Here is a 19,096-nt window from a genome sequence, read left to right on the forward strand (position 1 = left end):
AGATCTGCCTGCCTCTGCCTCCCGAAAGCTTGGATTAAAGGTGTGCACTACCTTGTCCAGCATACCTTTTCTTTCTTCTTTCCTTCCTTCCTTCCTTCCTTCCTTCCTTCCTTCCTGTTTTTAGGTTGTTATTTTTGTTTTTCAAGACAAGGTTTCTCTGTAGCTTTGGAGCCTGTCTAGCTCTTATAGACCAGACTGGCCTTGAACTCACAGAGATCTGTCTGCCTCTGCCACCACCGCCCACCATGCCTTCTCTTTAATTGAAAATAAGACTGTCTATTAAAATGTTGGCTGGTCCTCTCCATCTAGGTCCTTACTCTTCCCCTGTATCCCATAGCCCAGGGGAGGCAAAGCTTGGGGAACTGAAGTGACTTCAGAAAGACCTGGCAGAGCAGGCTATGGAGAACGGGCAGAGCCAGAACCAGGACTGGGCTGAGGACTGTAACTGAGGAGACAGTAACAGATGAGAGACAGGGTCTTCAACTCAGAAGTCAACCAGGACTCATGGAATCCAGGCAATTCTGAGAGAGACCCAAGTCTTGGCAGCTTCCCCCTGAGGCCACGAGGCTAGACACTAGAAAAACAGAAATGGGGAAATCCCTCGGGAATCTTCAGGAGAGCCCAGAGGAGGCACAAAACCAGGGCAGTCCCAGGCAGGCGGGCATGTCTCGGCCCCTTTCCTGCGGTCCCTGTCCTGTTGGGGCTTGAGAGACAAGAAATAAAAACACAGCCAATGTCGTCTGTCACAAAAGGCCTTTAATGGCCTCTCGTTCAAGGTTCTTTTGCTCATCTGTCCTGTTGGAGCTGAATAAACTATAATGACTTCACAGAACAAGGGCAGCCACAGGAACAACAGGTTGACCTGGATGTGGTCCAGGAATGAATGTGACAAAAACCATCACGTCACAGAGGGTCACAGACCTGAGGCTGCCCCAGTCACCCCTCCCCACCACACCCAGGACACACATCAGCTCCCACCCCAGAAGAGGCAGCCCGGCAGCAGTTACGTTTGGACCTAACACCGAGTGGAGATGCCCAGGGAAGACAGATTATCCCCTATTTTCATTCTGCTGTGGGCTCTGTAGGTCAGCAGCCCAGGCAAGACCCTATTCCCTCACACAGGCTGCCCACTTAGATCCCTTCCGGTCGTCCCTGTGAGGTGGGCAGAGCCTGGTGCTAGCCCTTTACATGTAGGGAACCTGAGGTCAGTGGGGGTCTCCTAAGTTACGCTTGGACTGAACATAAACATCTTTCTCCCATGCTATGTGGTTAGCAGTGCCCTGAGCTTCATATCCTCACCTAGGATGCCAGGAAGTCCAGGCAGGACTGTGCCAAACGCTAGCCCAAGTTTCAGCAGTGAGCTGTGGTACAGGTGAATTCCCGTGAGCATGCAGATCAGCACAGAAGCTGACTACAGGGGGGAATCAGCCTCTGGGGCACAAAAGCCTCCTGTTGTGCACATGGGCATTCACGGGTGTGGAAGTGGGATCCTAGGAGATGCACTCAAGGAAGACATACCTAAAATGTCTCTGGAGAATCCGGCCTCACAAACACCCCCCCCCCGTATATCTCTTTTTTTTGGGGGGGGGGGGGGTCGAGACAGGGTTTCTCTGTAGCTTTGGTGCCAGTCCCAAAACTAGCTCTTGTAGACCAGGCTGGCCTCGAACTCCCAGACATCTGCCTGCCTCTGCCTCCTGAGTGCTGGGATTAAAGGCGTGCGCCACCACCACCCGGCTCCTGGTATATCTCTTCTGTGAGCCTGGATTCCCACCCCTTGGCTGTGTGTAGAGGCCAGCCCTAGCTTCTCCTCCCATGGCCCTGCTCTTCCTGTTGAGCCACGGGGCCTTGCCTGAGAATGAGTCCCCAGGGGGACTCCACCACGCAGCACATGTCAATATCACGGACAAGCCCTCCCTTCACTGAGCATAAGGTTCCAACTCATCCCCGAGCTCTGGGGTGGCTCAGTTAGAAAACAAGCCCATGTGTGTTCAAGTGCTAGGACCTGGTGACCTGAGTTCCAACACAAAGTATCTTTGCGTCAGCACGTGGGAGTCACCCCAACACACAGAGAGCCAGAGGAGAGCCTGTGCTTGCTGGTCTAAGGTCAAACCTAAGCTTTTCTTCAAAGCAGAGTTTAAAAGTGAAACCTCGAAAGACGAGAGAGTCAAGTGCAGAGTTATCCTGGAGGAAGCAGGAATGAGGAAAAAGGCTGGAGACCTGGCCTTTCACCCCTTCCCCAACTTCCCCTGGCAGCAACCCCAGCGAGGCTGTGTGGATGGAACACCTCCATGGTACCTGGGGCAGACGGTGGGTCCCAGGGACCTGTGCTTTGACTGTGATTTCCCTTTTGGGGGATGACAGGTTGGTAATGTTGAGGGAGGGGGTGCTTCCCCTCCCACGGGCCTCCCTGTGAAGCCAGTGTGCATGGGGGTGGCAGAGGTGTGGATCTGTCCCCACCAGTAGGCTGCTTCAGGAGGGGAGGACAGGAGTTAGAGAGCTGCCCGGATCAGGCCCAAGACAGGCTGAGTGGATAAAAATCAGAGGAGTCTCATTTGGTCCTTAACTTTAAAAAGAGTAACTATCAGAACAGGCACCTGCCTGGGTCCTGGGAGTTCAGGGTTGGAGCCTAACCCCTCTCTGGTGGATGGAAGCCACGCACACGGGCATTAGCCATTGGTGGGGGAGAGCTGACTCTGGGGTGCGGCAGCCGCTGTGAATGGATCAGCCAGGGCTCAGCTCTCAGAGCAAGAGGACTGGACATTCCCAAAGGTCTCCAAGGAGCTGTGCAGGTTCTGTAGGTCCTGGACAGAATCCTAGAAGAGGCAACATCTATTTCCTCTCACCCTTGGATTTCTCGGTGGCACAAAACTGCGTTCAGCAACCTAATCTATGGTCAGAGTCCAGGTTTCTTGGCTTCTGCGGGCTCTAGGAGGTGGGTGAATCCCGGCCCAGGACAGTCCAGGATGTTTTCCCTGTCCCCCTATCACTGAAAATGCCCATGTCTTCTGTGTCCCGGTTGCTGGGGCCCATCCTTGGACAATAGCACCTACGCTTCTCCCCAGTGTGGTCGCCTAGGCCACCACAGCTAATTGTCATTGTGGCTGATATCTAACCAGGAGAATCAGGACAAAAGACAGAGACTGGCAAACAGAGGGCTCATTCTACGGCAAGTTTCCTGTGTGACCTCGAGCCTCATCCCTGCAGTGACAGGGCCACCTCTGTGTGGCAGGTTGCAGCCTACAGAGTGCTGGCTCCTGGCTCTCCTCTCTGCCTCATAGGAATCCCACAAACAAAGCAGACAAAGACTATTGTTCCAGTTAGTAGGGACTGAGAGGTGGTGGCCTTGGGGACTTTCAGGACATGGTACCTCCCTTTCACTGCACCAGGTGGGAATCAGGTTGTGAGCCCACACTCCAGCGGGGACCATCTGGGCTTCAAAGCTGAAATGGCCACAGGACCCAGCCAAGCAACTCCATCCTTATCTTTCTGGAACTGAACTCTTCTCTTGGCTGGGATACTGGGCAAGTCCGGTCACCCTCTATTGACAAGCTTTTCCCAAAGCATGCTCTTCCTGCCCAGACTGGCATCAACATATGCCCTCTGGTCTACTGGAAAGTCCCAGTGTGAGCTGTTTGGTGGCACAAGCCCAGTCCCTCAGCACAGCCAACACCACCCGAGAATGCCTGGAACCTCAGGAGGCTCCTTCACCTCCAGTTTCACTCCCAAGTACTTCCTGACCAGGAACACTCCAGGACAAAGAAGGAATACTGGGCCATGTCATGAGATGGGGGTTAGGCATGGTGTCTGCAGTAAGGGATCTAAGCCTCTTACTGAAGAGGCCAAAGAGACACGCTAGCCCGAGTACCTCACCCGGGATGACAGCACACTACTGTGAATGAAGTAGAGGCAAATGACACCTAATTCCAGACTCCCATGGTGTAATTTCCACCTGGAAGGTCCACTGTGTCCAAACTCACATCGGAGCACTGTGTGGATTAGCTGTAGCCAGTGCCGTCAGTACTGCCTCTCACTTTCCCCCGGCCAGCAGCTTTCTACAGACAGGGATTCTAGGGGGAAATCCACCCCAGTGTCCACAGCACCCAGCATAAAGGAACAGAGCTGTCAACAAAGGATGGTTGGGCTGGAATCCACCTTAGGCAGTCCTGGCTCAAAACAGAGAGAGAGAGAGCTCTGAGACTTCCCTGCGGCTGGAGGAATTTCAGTTGATCTGTGGGGTAAACTGAAGGGTAAGTGGGATGCTGAGGTGTGCAGGAAGTTCAAGAGATCCGCGTGAGAGACCCTGGGCTGTACAAGCTAAGGATGGGAGGGAGGTTTGACAGGGAAGGGTTAGCTCAAATGCTAAATGGCCTTGTATCAGCTCCAAAGGTTTTAGTGGAAGCTAGTGGAGGGTACATGCTCGCTTTAAATTCTTCAAGATTTTTATCAACTCTATAGGTGCAAAAGTACCCAGCTAGCTCTGGCAGGGCCTGGATGCCAGGAGAGTCTGCAGTTATGATTCCAGGGCTGGTCAGGGACTACGACTGCCCCAAACTGGCTCTTCTAATCTGCAAAGAGGGGCCTTGAGTTGACCGTTTATGAGACATAAAAGGTGCAGGGCCAGTGAGCCTGGATCATTTCACCATGAGAAATTATTACAGTTACTGGGCACAGTGGACTGAAAACGGTTGGGATCCGATCTGTAAAAAAAAGTGTGGGGCATGCCTGTAATCCTAGCACTTGAGAAAAGAGGATCAAAAATTCAAGATCATTCTCAGCTACATAGTAGGTGCTTGGCTAGCCTGGGCTACATGATACTCTGCCTCAAAAACAAAAGTCATGGTCTCCCTTCTCAGGCAAGTACAGAACTGAGAAAAGAGAGCAGAAATTGAGATGAGATCCTCTTGCCTGCTAATCATTATATTTGATAAACCCAAGGTTGTCCACAGACTTCTCGTGCAAGCCTCAGCAAATACAAGCTCTGGGACAGAGAAATCCACAGAGGCTCTGCCCAGCCCTGAGTCCCCTGAGGTTCCATGAATCTCCTCTAAAGGCAGATGGGGCAGTTGGCAGCCTCAGTCGCACCCGGTAGACTAGAAGCTCAGAGAGCCACAAATTTACAGAAACTAGCACTGGAAACTCTGGGGATCATCTGGTCCGCCTACGGGCTTTCCAACAAGAAACTGAGGCTCAAAGAGGGGGAGGGAACTGGCCCGAGGTCACACAACAAGTTAGCATCAAAGACCAAACAAGTATACCTTTGAATACTGGTTTACCACCTGTCTGCCCTGTTACCCTGGGAGACACCCCCATCAAGCACACTAACACCAACTGATGGACACTGGGTACCCACAACCCCGGTAGGTACTAATGGGGTCAATTCCTCCAGGAGAGGAGGCACTCTCTTACAGGGGAGTGCATCTCTAGGGGTGCCACCTTCTGGGACAGGCTCCCTTAACATTAGAAATGGTGGTCTCAGGCACACCGCCCCCCCAGTTTATAGGGCCAAGTCACTGTAAAACCCCTGGAGGGAGCTGGAAGATACAGGTGGTTTCAGCTGCCTGTGGCCCTCCATCCTTGCCTCCTGCAGGACTAGCCACCACGGGAAAGGAGGATGTATGCTCATCCCCTGCCCTGCCCCATCTCTTAACTCCTTCAGACAACCTTCTCGGTGGCTTTTGCTCACTGCTAGGGGCTGGTGTTTGTTAGAGACCCGCGTCCCTGCTCCGTGCCCCCATACACAGTGCAACAAAGGTAAGGTGACTGATCCTATCGGTACTGTGACAGATGTGTGGGTGCATCTGTAGCCTGCCTCAATCTAGGTGTCCGCTGGCTAGAAAGTCAGTCCGTTGCTCTTCATGTCTGGAGTCTGTGTGCCTCCCTCAAGAAACACAGGGACATGGACCAAGGATGAGGATGGAGGGGAAGGAGTCTCTGGTGGGCCTAGACCACAAAAAAAGCATTGAGAATCCATTCACAGTCTTGTCCTCTCCAGCCTGCAATACCCTCATCTTTTAGCTGCCAAACCGTCACCTCCTGGGACGGCAGACATCTTCCTGTGTGTTTTGATCCATCTTGCCCAACGTCTCCACGTCTTCATACCCACCATCGCTTTGGCCTCCTGGCCACACACCCTCCCTTTTCTGCTCCCCAACTCAAGCCAAATCCCAAGGCCAGATGGTGTAGCCTTTCTGGGAAGGAGCATGAAAAGACGGTGGACAGGTGATCGCAGAGAGATGGCTGAGGAGGATGTGCTGTGGTCCTGCTGGCATGGTGACGGGAGGCCAGTTCTGAGGCCAGAGGCTCATCACCGAGACTCGGAAGACCACTGGGTAGAAAGACCCTTGGTAGAAACTGGAAGAACAAAAGGGAAGGGGGAACCAGAACGGGGAGGAGAAAGCATCCGAGTGCAGATGTTGACCTGGAGCTGCCAGGACGAGGGCTGGCCCCAGTCTATCTGTTGTTGAGGTGTGGAGAGCCAGTGCCGTCCTCCTCTTCGTCCTTGTCGTCCTTCATGCCTTTCAGCCTCTGGCGGGCAAAGTCCTCAAATACAATGTCGTCATCACTGGTGGAAGAGACAAGGAAGATGCCGTGTGTTTGCAGGGGCAGACATCAGACCCATCCAGAGGCCTGATCAGATGTGGGGAGAGGGGCTCAAGAGAGAACTACACTCTCCGGGGTCTCTGGGATGACCTCGGACAGAAAGGCACACCAGCCTGGCCTATTTATAAACCAGTTGGTAACTGTGGGGATTGTCACACATAAACTCTAAGAAGCTTGCCTCTCCACATAGAAGGGTTAGAAAAGTGACCCCCTTCCTGAGGTGAGTAGGGGTAGCAGTGTGGCTCTACATTGGAACCCCCAAAGAACAGGTCTAAGAAATCCCACTTCACCTCCTTAAAATCAAACCAACAAGACTGCTTTAGGGAGCATGCCTCTTTCAACCAGGAAGTTGGTTCTGGGCTCTAAGGAAGAAAAGCAGGCCCTTCCTCCTAGAAGTACTAGCTCACATGCTAACCCCAAGGACCCGAAGTAGGGGAGGGATTTTTGAGCAGGGGGCAGAGGAAAGGGGAAAGATCTGGTTAGGTTTGCAGGACTAGGAACCGTTTCCTCTCATCATATCACTTAGGCCCAGTCAGACACAAGAGCCCCTTGCCACACAGAGTTCAGCCAACTAATGGACTCCCTTATAGGGCAACTTGAAACCCCCATTTCCCAGATCTCTCCAAAGGGTCAAGGAAAGGAGGCTTGGGGAGCTGGAGGGAGACAACAAGCCTGGCCCCAGAGGTGATTCAAGCCATTGAACCAGGTCCTCTTCCTCTGGCCATTGTCTGGTGCCCCATGGCCTTCCACCGCAGGGGAATCCGAATCAGGTGGTTCTCAGGTGGCAGAGGTGACAACACCCAGACACTCTCTCCTCCACCCTTACAGGCAGCCTCCAGCAAGCATGGGTCAGGTGAGAGAGGGGAACCCAGGGTCTGAACCAGCCCCATGCCAGCCAGCTGAGTGAGCGCTGCGGATGGACGGACTGACGAGAGAAGAAGACAGACCCCACCAATGCGGGAGGAAGAGGAACAGGCACGAAGGGTCCTTCAAAGTCACATGCAGGCAAGCAGGGTGCTGAAGAGGCGATCAGAGGTGTCACTCAGCAGACAGGTTAGACTGGCTGCTTCTCTGAGGTTAATAAGCATTTATGCAAATGACCCCTCCACCTCTCCCCTCCCACCTCCAGCCCCACCCAGAGACATCACAGGCAGGGAGGTTCCACTTACTTGGTGTCAAGCTCTATGAGATTGGTGTCTACTGGAGTCTCGCTCTCTGGAACTGAACATACACAAGGCGTGTGAGGCACCCAGGGGTCAGTGGGGTGCGGGATGACCGGTGAGGGATGGGATAAGGAACCTCCTCCCCATCCTGGGACTCTTCTAGCTGAGATGATGGGGAAGGTAAGTGGGAAGCATCCCAGGTCTTAGAACACCTGAGTCTTCTCCAAAGCAGCAGATGCAGGGAGGGAGGCTTCCATGCCCACTGAAGACCCTGCAGGAGACAGGTCTCCAGCATGAAACACAGTAGTTTCTTGCTTGCCTGAGTTCCACTCACTCTAAGAAGACCATTGTTGCAGCCCTGGCTGACCTCAAATTTGTGGTCCTCCTGCTTCACGCACCTCCCTTGGCTGGGATTGTGGGCAGGTGCTATCATGTTTGGCTATTTTTCCATCTTGTTACCTCTCTGCATTCAGAATGCCATCCGCGGCATTTCAGTCCATCTGTAGGCACAGACTTCATTTGTGTTGTGAGCTTTAACACCCCTTTCAATGTCGTGTGGCCAATATGTTACCAATTTAAAACTTCAGGCGATATAGGAGGGACTGGGAAATGCCTTGGCAGTCAAAGAACAACACTGGGTCTTCTGGTCGTGGGTTCAATTCCCAGCACTCATGGGGTATCTAACAAAACCATCTACAGTTCCAGTCCCAGGGGATCTGAAGCCCTCTTCTGAGAGCACATACACGTGTAGTACACAGGCATACGTGCAGGTGAAACACCCTTACACATAAAATGCTTTAAAATGAAAATCCACCCATATATCCTGTCCTCCACTCCTAGCCTCCTTCTCCCCTGGAGGACAAGAGTCAGGGTTCTCGGTCTCCTAGCTGGGTTAAAACCAAATGTTTTGTGGGCCCTGAAAGAGTCTGGGAGATGGGGAAAGGGTGATCCTGGGCTGAGGGCTAACACAGAAAGAAGTGGGGTCCTGGGATAACAGGGAAACTGATAAGTCCCACCCCAGTGATCTCTGGGGCTCACTCACCTTCCCGATGTGGGGGCTCCTCTTTAGGCTTGGGGTGCATTAAGGTAAAAGGCAGCTCCACGGCTACATCACTGAAACACAATCCCAACTCAGTGAGCTCAGAGGGAGCCTCAGGCTTCTAAAAACCTGCTGCTCTGTTGGTCCGAGGCCTGGGGAGGCTCATGGGAAAGCGGCTCCACTCTTGCTACCCTGACCACCACCTTTCCTCCTGTCTTCACGAAGAGATAGAAGCTCCTCCTCCTCCACCACCACCAAAAATAAAACAAAAAGGAAAGAAACGGAAATTCCCCTTGCTCCTAAGGATTGTTTGGTTACCACGGCTGGGAGAGCCACACCCTCTAGGGACTCACACTGTGGTCAGTGGGTAACCAAGGTGGCCTGGGGCTCTGCCCACCTCATCACCATGACTTCCTAACATTACCCGTCCCAGTTTTCTCCCAATCCTGCCCATCCTATCTCCCAATGCTCCCATTAAGATGCTCAGGTGACCCCAAGACCCGGCCACCTACAAGCTTCAGGGATTCAGGCTCAGAGCAGCTGCTCTGTGCGCAGATTCTGGCCCCTCAGATTGTGCGTGTGAGAGGAAGCATGGCCACCACTTGTCAATGACCAGGACTTCCCTGACCTCATCCCTCACAGACAGGTTGAGAATAAGAGCAGGCACCTGCATGGTACAAACTGTACCCAGCACTGTTCCAAGCCCCTCCTTAGAGTCCAACTCCTGTACTCACAAAGACCCTAGTATTATGACGGCATAGGCAAGGACCTGGAAGCTAAAGTATGTGTAGATTAAGTTTTGCCTCGTGCTGGGTGGTGGTGCACACCGTTAATCCCAGCACTCGGGAGGCAGAGGCAGGTGGATCTCTGTGAGTTCGAGGCCAGCCTGGTCTATAAGAGTTAGTTCCAGGAAAGGCTCCAAAGCTACAGAGAAACCCTGTCTTGGGGTGGGGAAAAAAAAGAAAACTTTTGCCTCAGGCTGCACAGCTACTAAGAGTAAGTGAAGAAAGATTCTGGCTCCATTGTTCACCCCCTTAACCCCTGGACGATAAACAGAATTGGGAGAGCAATAAAGAGTAGCCCTGGAGACCCCTCTCTGCTAAGGGTGGCCTCATCCTAGAGAGTCCTCCTTAACTTATGAATGGCTTCAGAAAACACAGCCACATCTTACTGATCCTGGCCAGCTGGGAGGGGGGACGTGACTGGGTGTGGTGATGGGAGCTGGTAGAAGCCAGAGTCAATCAGTCTTCCGTGAAGCCATACAGGATGTGGCCGGCAGGACCCGGGCACCGGCTTTGCCAGGCTGTGAGTAGTAAGGGCACTCACCCTTCTGATATCCCAGTACCCTGCACAAGCCTGGCCACAAGTCTGGACTCAGACACGTTTTGCCAAATGACACTAAACAAGAAAATCACTTGGGGGCTGGAGAGATGGCTCAGAGGTGAAGAGCACTGGCTTCTGGCTGCTCTTCCAGCGGTCCTAAGTTCAATTCCCAGCAACCACATGGTGACTCACAACCATCTGTAATGAGGTCTGGTGCCCTCTTCTGGTGAGTGGGTGTATATGTAGACATAACACTATATATAATAAATACATCTTTAAAAATGTTGACTAATAAACTATGAATGTATATGACATTTAAAAAAATCACTCGGTGGGCTGGAAAGATGGCTGAGAGGTTAAGAGCACTGCCTGCTCTACCAGAGGTCCTGAGTTCAATTCCCAGCAACCATCTATGATGAGATCTGGTGCCCTCTTCTGGCCTGCAAGGATACATGCAGGAAGAATACTGTATATATAATTAATAACAAAATCTTTTTTAAATCACCCAGATTTCGTAGGATGAGTGACATCATCATCATGTGACATTAGGAGTTTGTGTTATCATGTCTGGGGCACACACACTCCTAAGTTACTGTCTGGCTGCTGCAGGGACAATTGACTACAGTTAGCCATGAATTCTTAGTAGAGTAGATGTTTGAAAGCCAGTAAGACTGCGTATCTCTGAAGCATCCTAGAACCCAGGTCAGTAATTCAGTTGGCCCTTCTAGGGCCACTGCCTGGATCACTGCTGTCTACAAAGGTCCTGTCACTTGAGCGGGAAGAAAAGCTGGCTGAGGTGTTCTGCTCGGAGCCACATCTCCTCACTGCTCCAGGTCACTTCTGGTTGCAACGCCTCCCCAGCCTGCAAGCTGAGATAACCCTTGGATTCTTCCCTCCCAGCACCCTGTGGTTCTGATCAGCTGGGTCTGTGACCCTGGGACCTGCAGGGAGGTGGACAAGGCAAGGCACAGGAGGGACTTTACCTGGATGCAAGATCTCCCAACAGGCTGAGTGGGCCAGAGGAGGCAGAGGAAGCGGTCGGGACAGAGTGCAGGGGGTGGGGGGAGAAAAGAAAAAGGACATTGGTTCACTCTGCCACCCTGCCACAGAAGACCCAGGGGACACACTCCCCACCCCTGTGTGCTAACAGCTCATCTAGGGCACGGAGGGGCGGGCTGGCTTGCAGAGCCCCTAGACCCCTTACATCTGTAAGGACTAATCTCCCACTCCCAGGCTACCTAATGGCAGAAGGAAGACTTTGGGGTCACTAGGATGTGGGAAGACTGTGGGTTCTGCAGGGTCACAGAACATACGGCTGGCCACTATGTTTAGGAATGTACTGTAATATGCATTCAGTATTAACACTGCCAGCCACACAGACAACATTCTCTGTTCTATTGAGAAAGGGTGTGATGCAGTCCAGGCTGACCTTGAACTCCTGATCTCTTGCTTCTCCCCCCCCCCCCCCCATCCCCTGCCCCAAGTGGTACAACTTCAGGGGTATACATTAAGGCAACACCTTAATAAATGTTACTTAGTTCTTTGGGACAATTATTTAGGCCTCATTTTCCCCACCTACAAAATGGGAAAGTCAGTCAAGTTAGCAATCCTCCAATTCAGGTCTGGGTTTCTCTGTCTCCAAGAGTGGAGTGAGGGTCCTGTACCTGAGATGTGAGGAAGGGCTTGGTAGCCCCCGAGAATCACAGTACCCAGTCTGAGGACACCTTGGCTCACACAGGCCATGCCCAATCCTCAGACTCAGACCCAGGCTAGGCTAAAGAGAAGGGGAGAAGGAGAGAGATGGAGATGGGGAGGAGCCTCAGCCAGTGGAGAAGGAAAAGGAAGTCCTCAAGTTCTGCCTCCTCTACAGGAAGATGCAGTAGAAGGGTCAGGCAAGACAGGGTGGGGTGCAGGGGCAACTGGACTCACCCGCCCCGAGACACCACCAGCTTCACTTTCACTTTGTAGGAAACAATGATGCCCAGGATCTCACGGTTGGCACCTTCCCTCAGCCTGCAGGGAAGACAGGGAAGCTGGTCCGTAGTTCCTTGGCAGATGGGATCTGGTTCACTGTGGCAGGCAATGGAAGGCATCCCTGTCCTTCCCTCTCCTGAGCCACTGGATCCAAGAGAGCTGTGCCCAGTGGACCGGAACTTGTAGCCTTGGGGGTTCTGCATAGGTCACTCTCTGCAGTACTAGAGATTAAATTCAGAGCTTTGGGTATGATGGGCAAGAACCCTACCACCGAGCTATGGCCCTAGACTTTTCAGGTCCACATTGGGCTGAGATATCCTTGCTCTGTGGCCCCAGTGCACCCTCCTCCCTGCCTTGCTAGCGCCACACAGTGCAGCGAGAGCAGGCTCTAACTGGTCTCCTGTCATTAACTTCTCTCCTGTGCATCTACACTAGGTGGCCCATAAGCACAAAGGGCCACACTGAGAGCTGGGAGTTGTGATAGCACGGGAAGGATGTGTTCAGGAGGTGATGCCTCATCAGGGAAGTCGAGGGCAGGACAAATATGAGTCAGGGTAGAAAAGGGACAAAGAACTTGTGGGAAAAGGGGAGCCTTGAGGAGCAATTAACAATATGATGGTCTAGCCTGAGCCAAGAGTCTTGAGCTGGGAATGGTGGTCTCAGATGCAACAGGCAGAGAGCCGGATATCAGCAGAGGGCATAAGCATGTCCTACTGTCTGGACTCTTCTAGAGTGGGACAACCCTGAAGGCCCAGCGATACCCGTGGAACAGGAATAACCAGATGACCTTACAGTACCTCACGTGGAAGGGCCCCCAAATCTATCTCCCCAGCTCACCACCTCTTCCCCAGTCTCTCCAAGCCCCCATTTATCTCCTTCCAGGACCCTTCTAGAAGCCATTCTCTCCCCACCAGCCTTGACAGCAGCATCAGGGACACCCCCAATTTGGGTTCAGGACTCTAGGCTAAGAGCTGCCAATCCTTGCAGGAAGTTTTTCTGTTTTGTCCCCCCAGAGCCAAATGTTAAGGCTGAGTAGTCTTTGACTGGTGAGAGCAGGGAGACAGCCTCCTTGGCTCGTCACACTCTGGGGACTGGTCCCAGTCAGGACCGACTGGGGAAAGAGCCTGAACCTCATCCTCACAGTGGTGGGCTAAGAGGGTGGGGCCCATTGCAGCGAGGGCACTGGGAGCACGGGACTTAGAGGGGTTGGTTCTCACAGAGTGCTGGAAGCCAAATTTGTGTCTTCGTGCTTGAGTTTCCCATCCAGGGCCAGGCCCCGCTTCTCTCGGTTGTTGGCCAGAAAGGGAGTCAGTGTGTAGACCTTGCAGAATGTCGAACTGGGAGCCACGGTGTCACTGGGAAGTAGAGAGGCGACATGAAGATCACAGCCAAAAAACCCAGGCAAGATGTCTGACCCGGTCCTATTCCAAAACTCCTTCCGTCAGCAAACCTCTGTATCCCAGATGCAGTGGGTCGCTCGGGCCAGGCCTGGCTCTGGTGACCAAAAGAGGCACAGACACACCACACACGAGCAGGGCTATCCCTAGGTTAGGAGTGGCCAGGGTGCACATTTAAATGGCCATTTATCTTTATTATTTTCTCAATAATTAACCTTTTCTTTATATGTATGTGTGTGTGCTTCCATTAAGTGTATGAGTACTAACGTTCATGCAATGCCCTCAGAAACCAGAAGAGGGTGTCACAGCTCCTGGACTGTGATAAGCCGATGTGAGCTGCCTGCTATGGATGCTGGAAAATGAACCCCCAGTCCTTCGGAAGAACAGCAAGTGCTCTTAGCTAGTGAGTCATTTCATTTACTTTGTATCAGAGCATACAAACCATGAGCAAAGCTACTGAATGTCTGGAAGTCCCCACCAAGGTTCTGCCATTAAAATTTTACTTGCTGTAATGCCTATCTGCAAGCAAGTACTTCAGTTGTTTATTTTTGCCTGCTGCTGTTCCGGCTCCCCTCCCCTCCGTCTCCCACGAGACAGATACATGAAACTGACATTGGGGTAGCCCTGGAGTAAGCCCCAGATTTGCCTCTCTGGGTGGAGCCAGCCACGTCTCAACCCCAACCCCAACCTTACAAAAAAGCATGCTGACTGCAAGTCAGGTGTCTACCCTTTCTCCAGGCTGCAGAAGCAAGCATGCCACAGAATGTGACATTCCGCTTGGGACTGAGTGCTATTGGGGCTCTGGGTCATTTCACTGTACCCCCAACACTCATCAGAAATCTATGCCTTGTGGCTTTGGGCTTTGTTCCTAATCAATAATGGATATAAGAATATCTGATAATGCAGGAACATTTGTCTTAATGATAACATATCCATCTAAAGGATACTAGAAACAATGTCAGAGTGGCAGGTGTGGTTGCTCACGCCTATACCATCAGTACTGGGAGAGCTGAAGTAGAAAGATTGCCATGCACTCCAGGCAAGCCTGGGCTACATAGTGTGTTTCAGGCTAGCCTGGTCTCAGAGTAAGAACTGGCCTCAAAAACTAAAACAGGGGCCAGTGAGGTCACTCAGTGTGTAAAAGCACATGTCACCTGAGCTCTAACCTAGGACATACATGACAGGAGAGAGATGACTCTCACAAGTTGTCCTCTGACTCCCCATGTGTGCCACAACAACAAGACCCTTCCACACCCTCTACTGTGAGTGTCAAGAAGGTGGAGGCCCCATCCTCTGCAGATTGGGAAGAGATGTCTGGGCCTTGGTGTCCCATTCTCCCATCTAGTCTCACCCCTCCGGAGCTGGCCTCAAACACACTTACTCAGCCTCCTCCATTGCCACGGGGCATTTGTACTGAGCTGTGTTGAAGAGACAGATGTCTGCATACTGACGTACTGGAGAGAGAAGGGTGGGATTGAATCAGGCACATGAGTCAGGGAGCAGCTCCCTAGGGTAGGAGTGCTTAGATTAAGACAACGGCCAGGGTTTACCAAAGGCCAACACCCCAGCCTCCACCCAAAGTGAAGCCCCCACCAAAGCCCAGTCCCTCCCATGGCCAAGTCTCTCCTCCTAGGACAGCTTGGCCAGGGCCCAGAAAGCCTATGAAAAGAAGTAGCCAAAGCAATAACCCCATTGCCTGGAATACCAGCTTTGAACCACCGCTGGCTGAGAGCAGACCCGTTCCCAAAGCTACTGATGGTGCTTCACAGACTTTTAACAAATGGCACACCTACAGCTATTCCCACCCTTGGGAGACTCCCCCAGCTACCCGAGATTTTGATCTTCTTCACAGTCTTGTTGGTGTTGTTGGTGACGTGGACATTGACGCTGATGGGTTCTCCGTGGTAATAGATCTATGAGATAAAAGACAGGCAGGCATGGGTAGGGACAACACCTGGTTATTCCAACCTCTGCTCCCACTGGAATAAAAGTGTCACACAAACTACCAAGCATGTTGACTTTCAGGACCATTGTGGAGGCTTTCAAAGATGTCTGTATGAGAGGATGACATTTCAGGACTGGGGGATGGCTTGGTCAGTAGAGAACTTGGATTGCACACACACGGACCTGAATTCCACCTCCAGATACTTGGATTGCACACAGACCTGAATTCCACCTCCAGATACTTGGATTGCACACAGAGAGACCTGAATTCTACCTCCAGATACTTGGATTGCACACACACGGACCTGAATTCCATCTCCAGATACTTGGATTGCACACACACGGACCTGAATTCCACCTCCAGATACTTGGATTGCACACACACGGACCTGAATTCCACCTCCAGACCCATGTAAAATGCTGGATGTAGTGGCCCCTGCTTATAATCCCAGCACTAGGGAGGCAGAGACAAGAGGATCCCTGAGGCTCAATGGCCAGCCAGTCTAATCCAGTTGGTGAGCTCCAGGCCAATGACAGACTCTGTCTCAAAAGGAAATAGACTGTGTTCCTGAGAATGATACCCCCAAGGTTGTCATCCAGCTACACACATGTGCATAAATGCACACACACACACGTGCATCCATGCACACCCACATATACACACACCACAAAGAAAAGGAAGCTGGCATCCCCGGCTTCAGTTCTGTTCCAACCATTTGCTAAGACAACAATAATTGTAACGATGGTGATGATGACCATGCAATCTTGGACAGGCTAAATAAGTCTCGATTTCTCCTTTATTCAATATGAGGGGTTGGACAGAGCAATGTCTCAAGTCCCTGTGGGTTCTAATGGTCTGGGTTTGCAGACACAGAAAGCTCTGAAAGATTCAGCGGAAGGGAAGAAGGGCTAACCAACTCGCTGAAGGAGCTGCTCTGGATTCTCAGATAAGGGCCTCTGCCACACCTTGTCCAGGCCCTTGCCTTTAGCTCCCCCAAGAAGGAGGGTCACACCCACACCTCCATCAGCTGGTTCAGAGTCCCCTGACTTCTTAAGAGTTTGCTACCTTCTAGCTAGCTCATGGATGAGAGGGTAATAGCAAGGAATCCTTGGGTCCTGCTCCCATCATCACCCCAGCTGATAGGGCTGGGCTTCTCCACCCCGCCTGAAGCAGGCAGTTATCAGGATGTGAGGAGGAATGGCCAGGACCCTTCCAGAAGGTACATCGTTCCTGTCTGGTAGGTGCACATGCCTAACTCAGTCAGTCCTTCGGACCCCCACAGGATTCCCCAAATCCTCTTCAGGAAGGTCAGAAGGTAGTGGAATATGAGGGACATCTGAGTTGGAGACAACGGGTTTGAGCCTCTTACCTCCTTATCCAGAGATGCCTCAAGGTGCAGGGGCTTATCTGACATAAGGAACTGCCTGGTGGTCTCAGCCGTGGGCTGAGGGCCAGGCCTCTCTGGGGCGTACTGAACCTTCCGGATGACTAGCCGCACTGAATTCCTAAGGGAGGTAAGTGGGGAGGAAGACAGACAGAGTCACCGGTCTCTAGGTTTTGTCTCTGTACCTACATCTCTCTCGACAGGCTCCTGTGGCTACCCATTGCCTGCCAACCACAGAGGTTAGCCTGGAGGGCTTGTCACCATGTGACTCTGCTCAGCCTCTTCCATTCTGTCCCTGGGCCACCCCCACTTCATCTGGGTCCATGTCCTGGTACCCAGCACAATCGTAAGACAAGGACTCTTTTGCTTCTTGCCCCCTTTGTCTCCTGATAGTGTACGCTGCTGAGGACGGGAACTTCTTGTCTGGTTTGTCCACTACAATAGTCTCAACCCATGTGGCTGTACCGCCGCATGGCAGCCTATGTTAAAGACTTGCTAAGTGGAAATACCAGGATGGACAGGCCCCCATGAGAGGTGGTGGATTTCATTACAGGATGTAGATTCAGCCAGGGACGTGCGGGACAGTGGAGAGGTGATTTGGTGAAGCCCACAGGTAAGAAGGGTTCAGTGGAGGTCCCAGGGCTTAGGGTAGAAGCAAAAATGAACTGAACTGTTGAGGGGACAGGGAGTCAGTTGCACACACCCTCAGTGACACACGAGAAATACCAGCACCCCCATTTCTCCAACAAGCCACCTCCATTCCCTGGAGTCTGAGAGTCTTGGTGAACGACATGGCCTGAGGAAATTACCTCCCTGTGCCTCAGTTTCTTCATCTGTACAACAGAGACAACTCCACGTAACCCCTTAGGGCCAGAACCAACTCAGCATTTAAGAACTGACAGCTATCTTATCAGTGAGTCTTAGGGAGTAGTTTAAGATGTCCCATGGGGAGAGGGTGAGGGTAGCGACCCTCAAGGTTGCCTGCTGTTTGTTGTTCTGCTAAAGACCCCTCTCCTATTCCACAATGCTGTTAGGTCCTCTTCATCTGAGGTCTTAAGGGGAAAGTTGGGACAGAGAAGCAAGAGAGGAGTCTAATAAACCCCCATCCCATACAGGAGCTACCAAGTTGCAGCTTGAAATGAGTGTAATACAGTTAGTCACCACCAGATGGCAGACTCCTCCATACGAGGCTGGTGGACATCCCTCAGGGGCTGGTCTAGGGGCTGGACTTAGGATGCAGGGGTGTCAAAATTGTGGTTAAGGCCAGGAGACTGAAGGTCCTGAACCCCAGGGAAGTCAGCCCTGAGAGATCCGAGCCAGCTGCTTTCCTCTCTCTGCCGAAAAGGCGAAAAAATGTCCCTCCCTTGCGGGCAGACTGAGAACTAAAGTGGGCGGGGGTGGGGGAGAGTGGGGGGAGGCGTCTTTCTAACATCAAAACACTGCAGTCTGGAGGGAAATACAAAGGTAGGGATGCAAGCGAGGACAGGCTCAGGCCCCTCGGGCCACCTCCTCCAGGAAGCTCACTGAGACCTGACAGCCTTCCAGACTCTTCCCACAGGGCAATCCGCTCCTCATCACTCCTCTCTGGATCCCCCTCCTGTCCTTCCACCCTTCTCCTGCTGGCATCCTGCGTACCTTTTGTGGATCTTCTCCTCCAGGTTCTCGGCACAGAAGGCTTTGACTTCGTAGTCCACACCACAGGCCTGTGAAGGAGGCCGCGCTGACCCCGTGGCATTGAGAAGCCAAGGTCCCCAACCACTCTCCCCCCCCTTACAAGCCAGAGTGCTGGCTGAGAACATAAACTTCTCTGCCACTTGAGGGTCCTAGATATGGATCTGAAAACCTGGTCCAGTGTTGACCTTGTCCCAATGCTGCCCCCGACCCAGGACCTTCCCCTGTAGCTGCTCCTCCTGCGAGCCCACCAGCCAACACCAATCACATTTGGGACCCCGGCTTCAGTCTAGGCGGATGTCCTCCTCAAGACAGCCATCAGCAATGTGAAGACCCTGTGCCGGATGTCATGGTGTCTCCCTTGCTCTCTAACAATATGGGGGAGCATGGTCACTGTCTTTGCTCTGAAGGTGGGAGTGTGAGCTCTTAAAGTCTGGGGGCCTGAGGCACTGCTGGGGTCACATTCTCCAAATATCAGACATCCCAGCTGTAGAACGGTAGCCATCCCGTCGCCAAATGAGGCAGCTAGGACCCACGTGAAGCCAGAGGGAGGTCCTCAGAATCTGTTGGCCCTGTGCAATCAACGCCAGAGCCAGCAAA

General features: G+C 52.4%; 1 protein-coding gene across 4 annotated transcripts in view; it reads right to left on the reverse strand.

The window, feature by feature from the left end:
- Positions 1-2,551: 2,551 nt before the first annotated feature.
- Positions 2,552-19,096, reverse strand: part of LOC121455237 (beta-arrestin-1) — a 68,563-nt gene continuing 52,018 nt past the window's right edge. For 2 of the 4 annotated variants that reach the window (XM_041663036.1, XM_041662901.1), the window contains exons 7-16: positions 18,461-18,528; positions 16,811-16,946; positions 15,325-15,409; positions 14,878-14,950; positions 13,317-13,454; positions 12,055-12,138; positions 11,109-11,132; positions 8,806-8,876; positions 7,770-7,821; positions 2,552-6,562 (exon numbers count right to left, since the gene is read on the reverse strand). In XM_041663036.1, coding sequence (XP_041518970.1) covers positions 6,451-6,562; positions 7,770-7,821; positions 8,806-8,876; positions 11,109-11,132; positions 12,055-12,138; positions 13,317-13,454; positions 14,878-14,950; positions 15,325-15,409; positions 16,811-16,946; positions 18,461-18,528 — 843 coding nt within the window. In that variant the 3' untranslated portion in view covers positions 2,552-6,450. Of the gene's footprint in view, positions 6,563-7,529; positions 7,618-7,769; positions 7,822-8,805; positions 8,877-11,108; positions 11,133-12,054; positions 12,139-13,316; positions 13,455-14,877; positions 14,951-15,324; positions 15,410-16,810; positions 16,947-18,460; positions 18,529-19,096 lie in introns of those variants that run through there. The other 2 variants (XM_041663099.1, XM_041662981.1) reach the window with 2 other exon arrangements.

This window comes from Microtus oregoni, unplaced genomic scaffold (genome assembly GCF_018167655.1).
Source record: "Microtus oregoni isolate MIOR12 unplaced genomic scaffold, Mior012 000000F_ref0000247, whole genome shotgun sequence".
Taxonomy (NCBI): Eukaryota; Metazoa; Chordata; class Mammalia; order Rodentia; family Cricetidae; genus Microtus; species Microtus oregoni.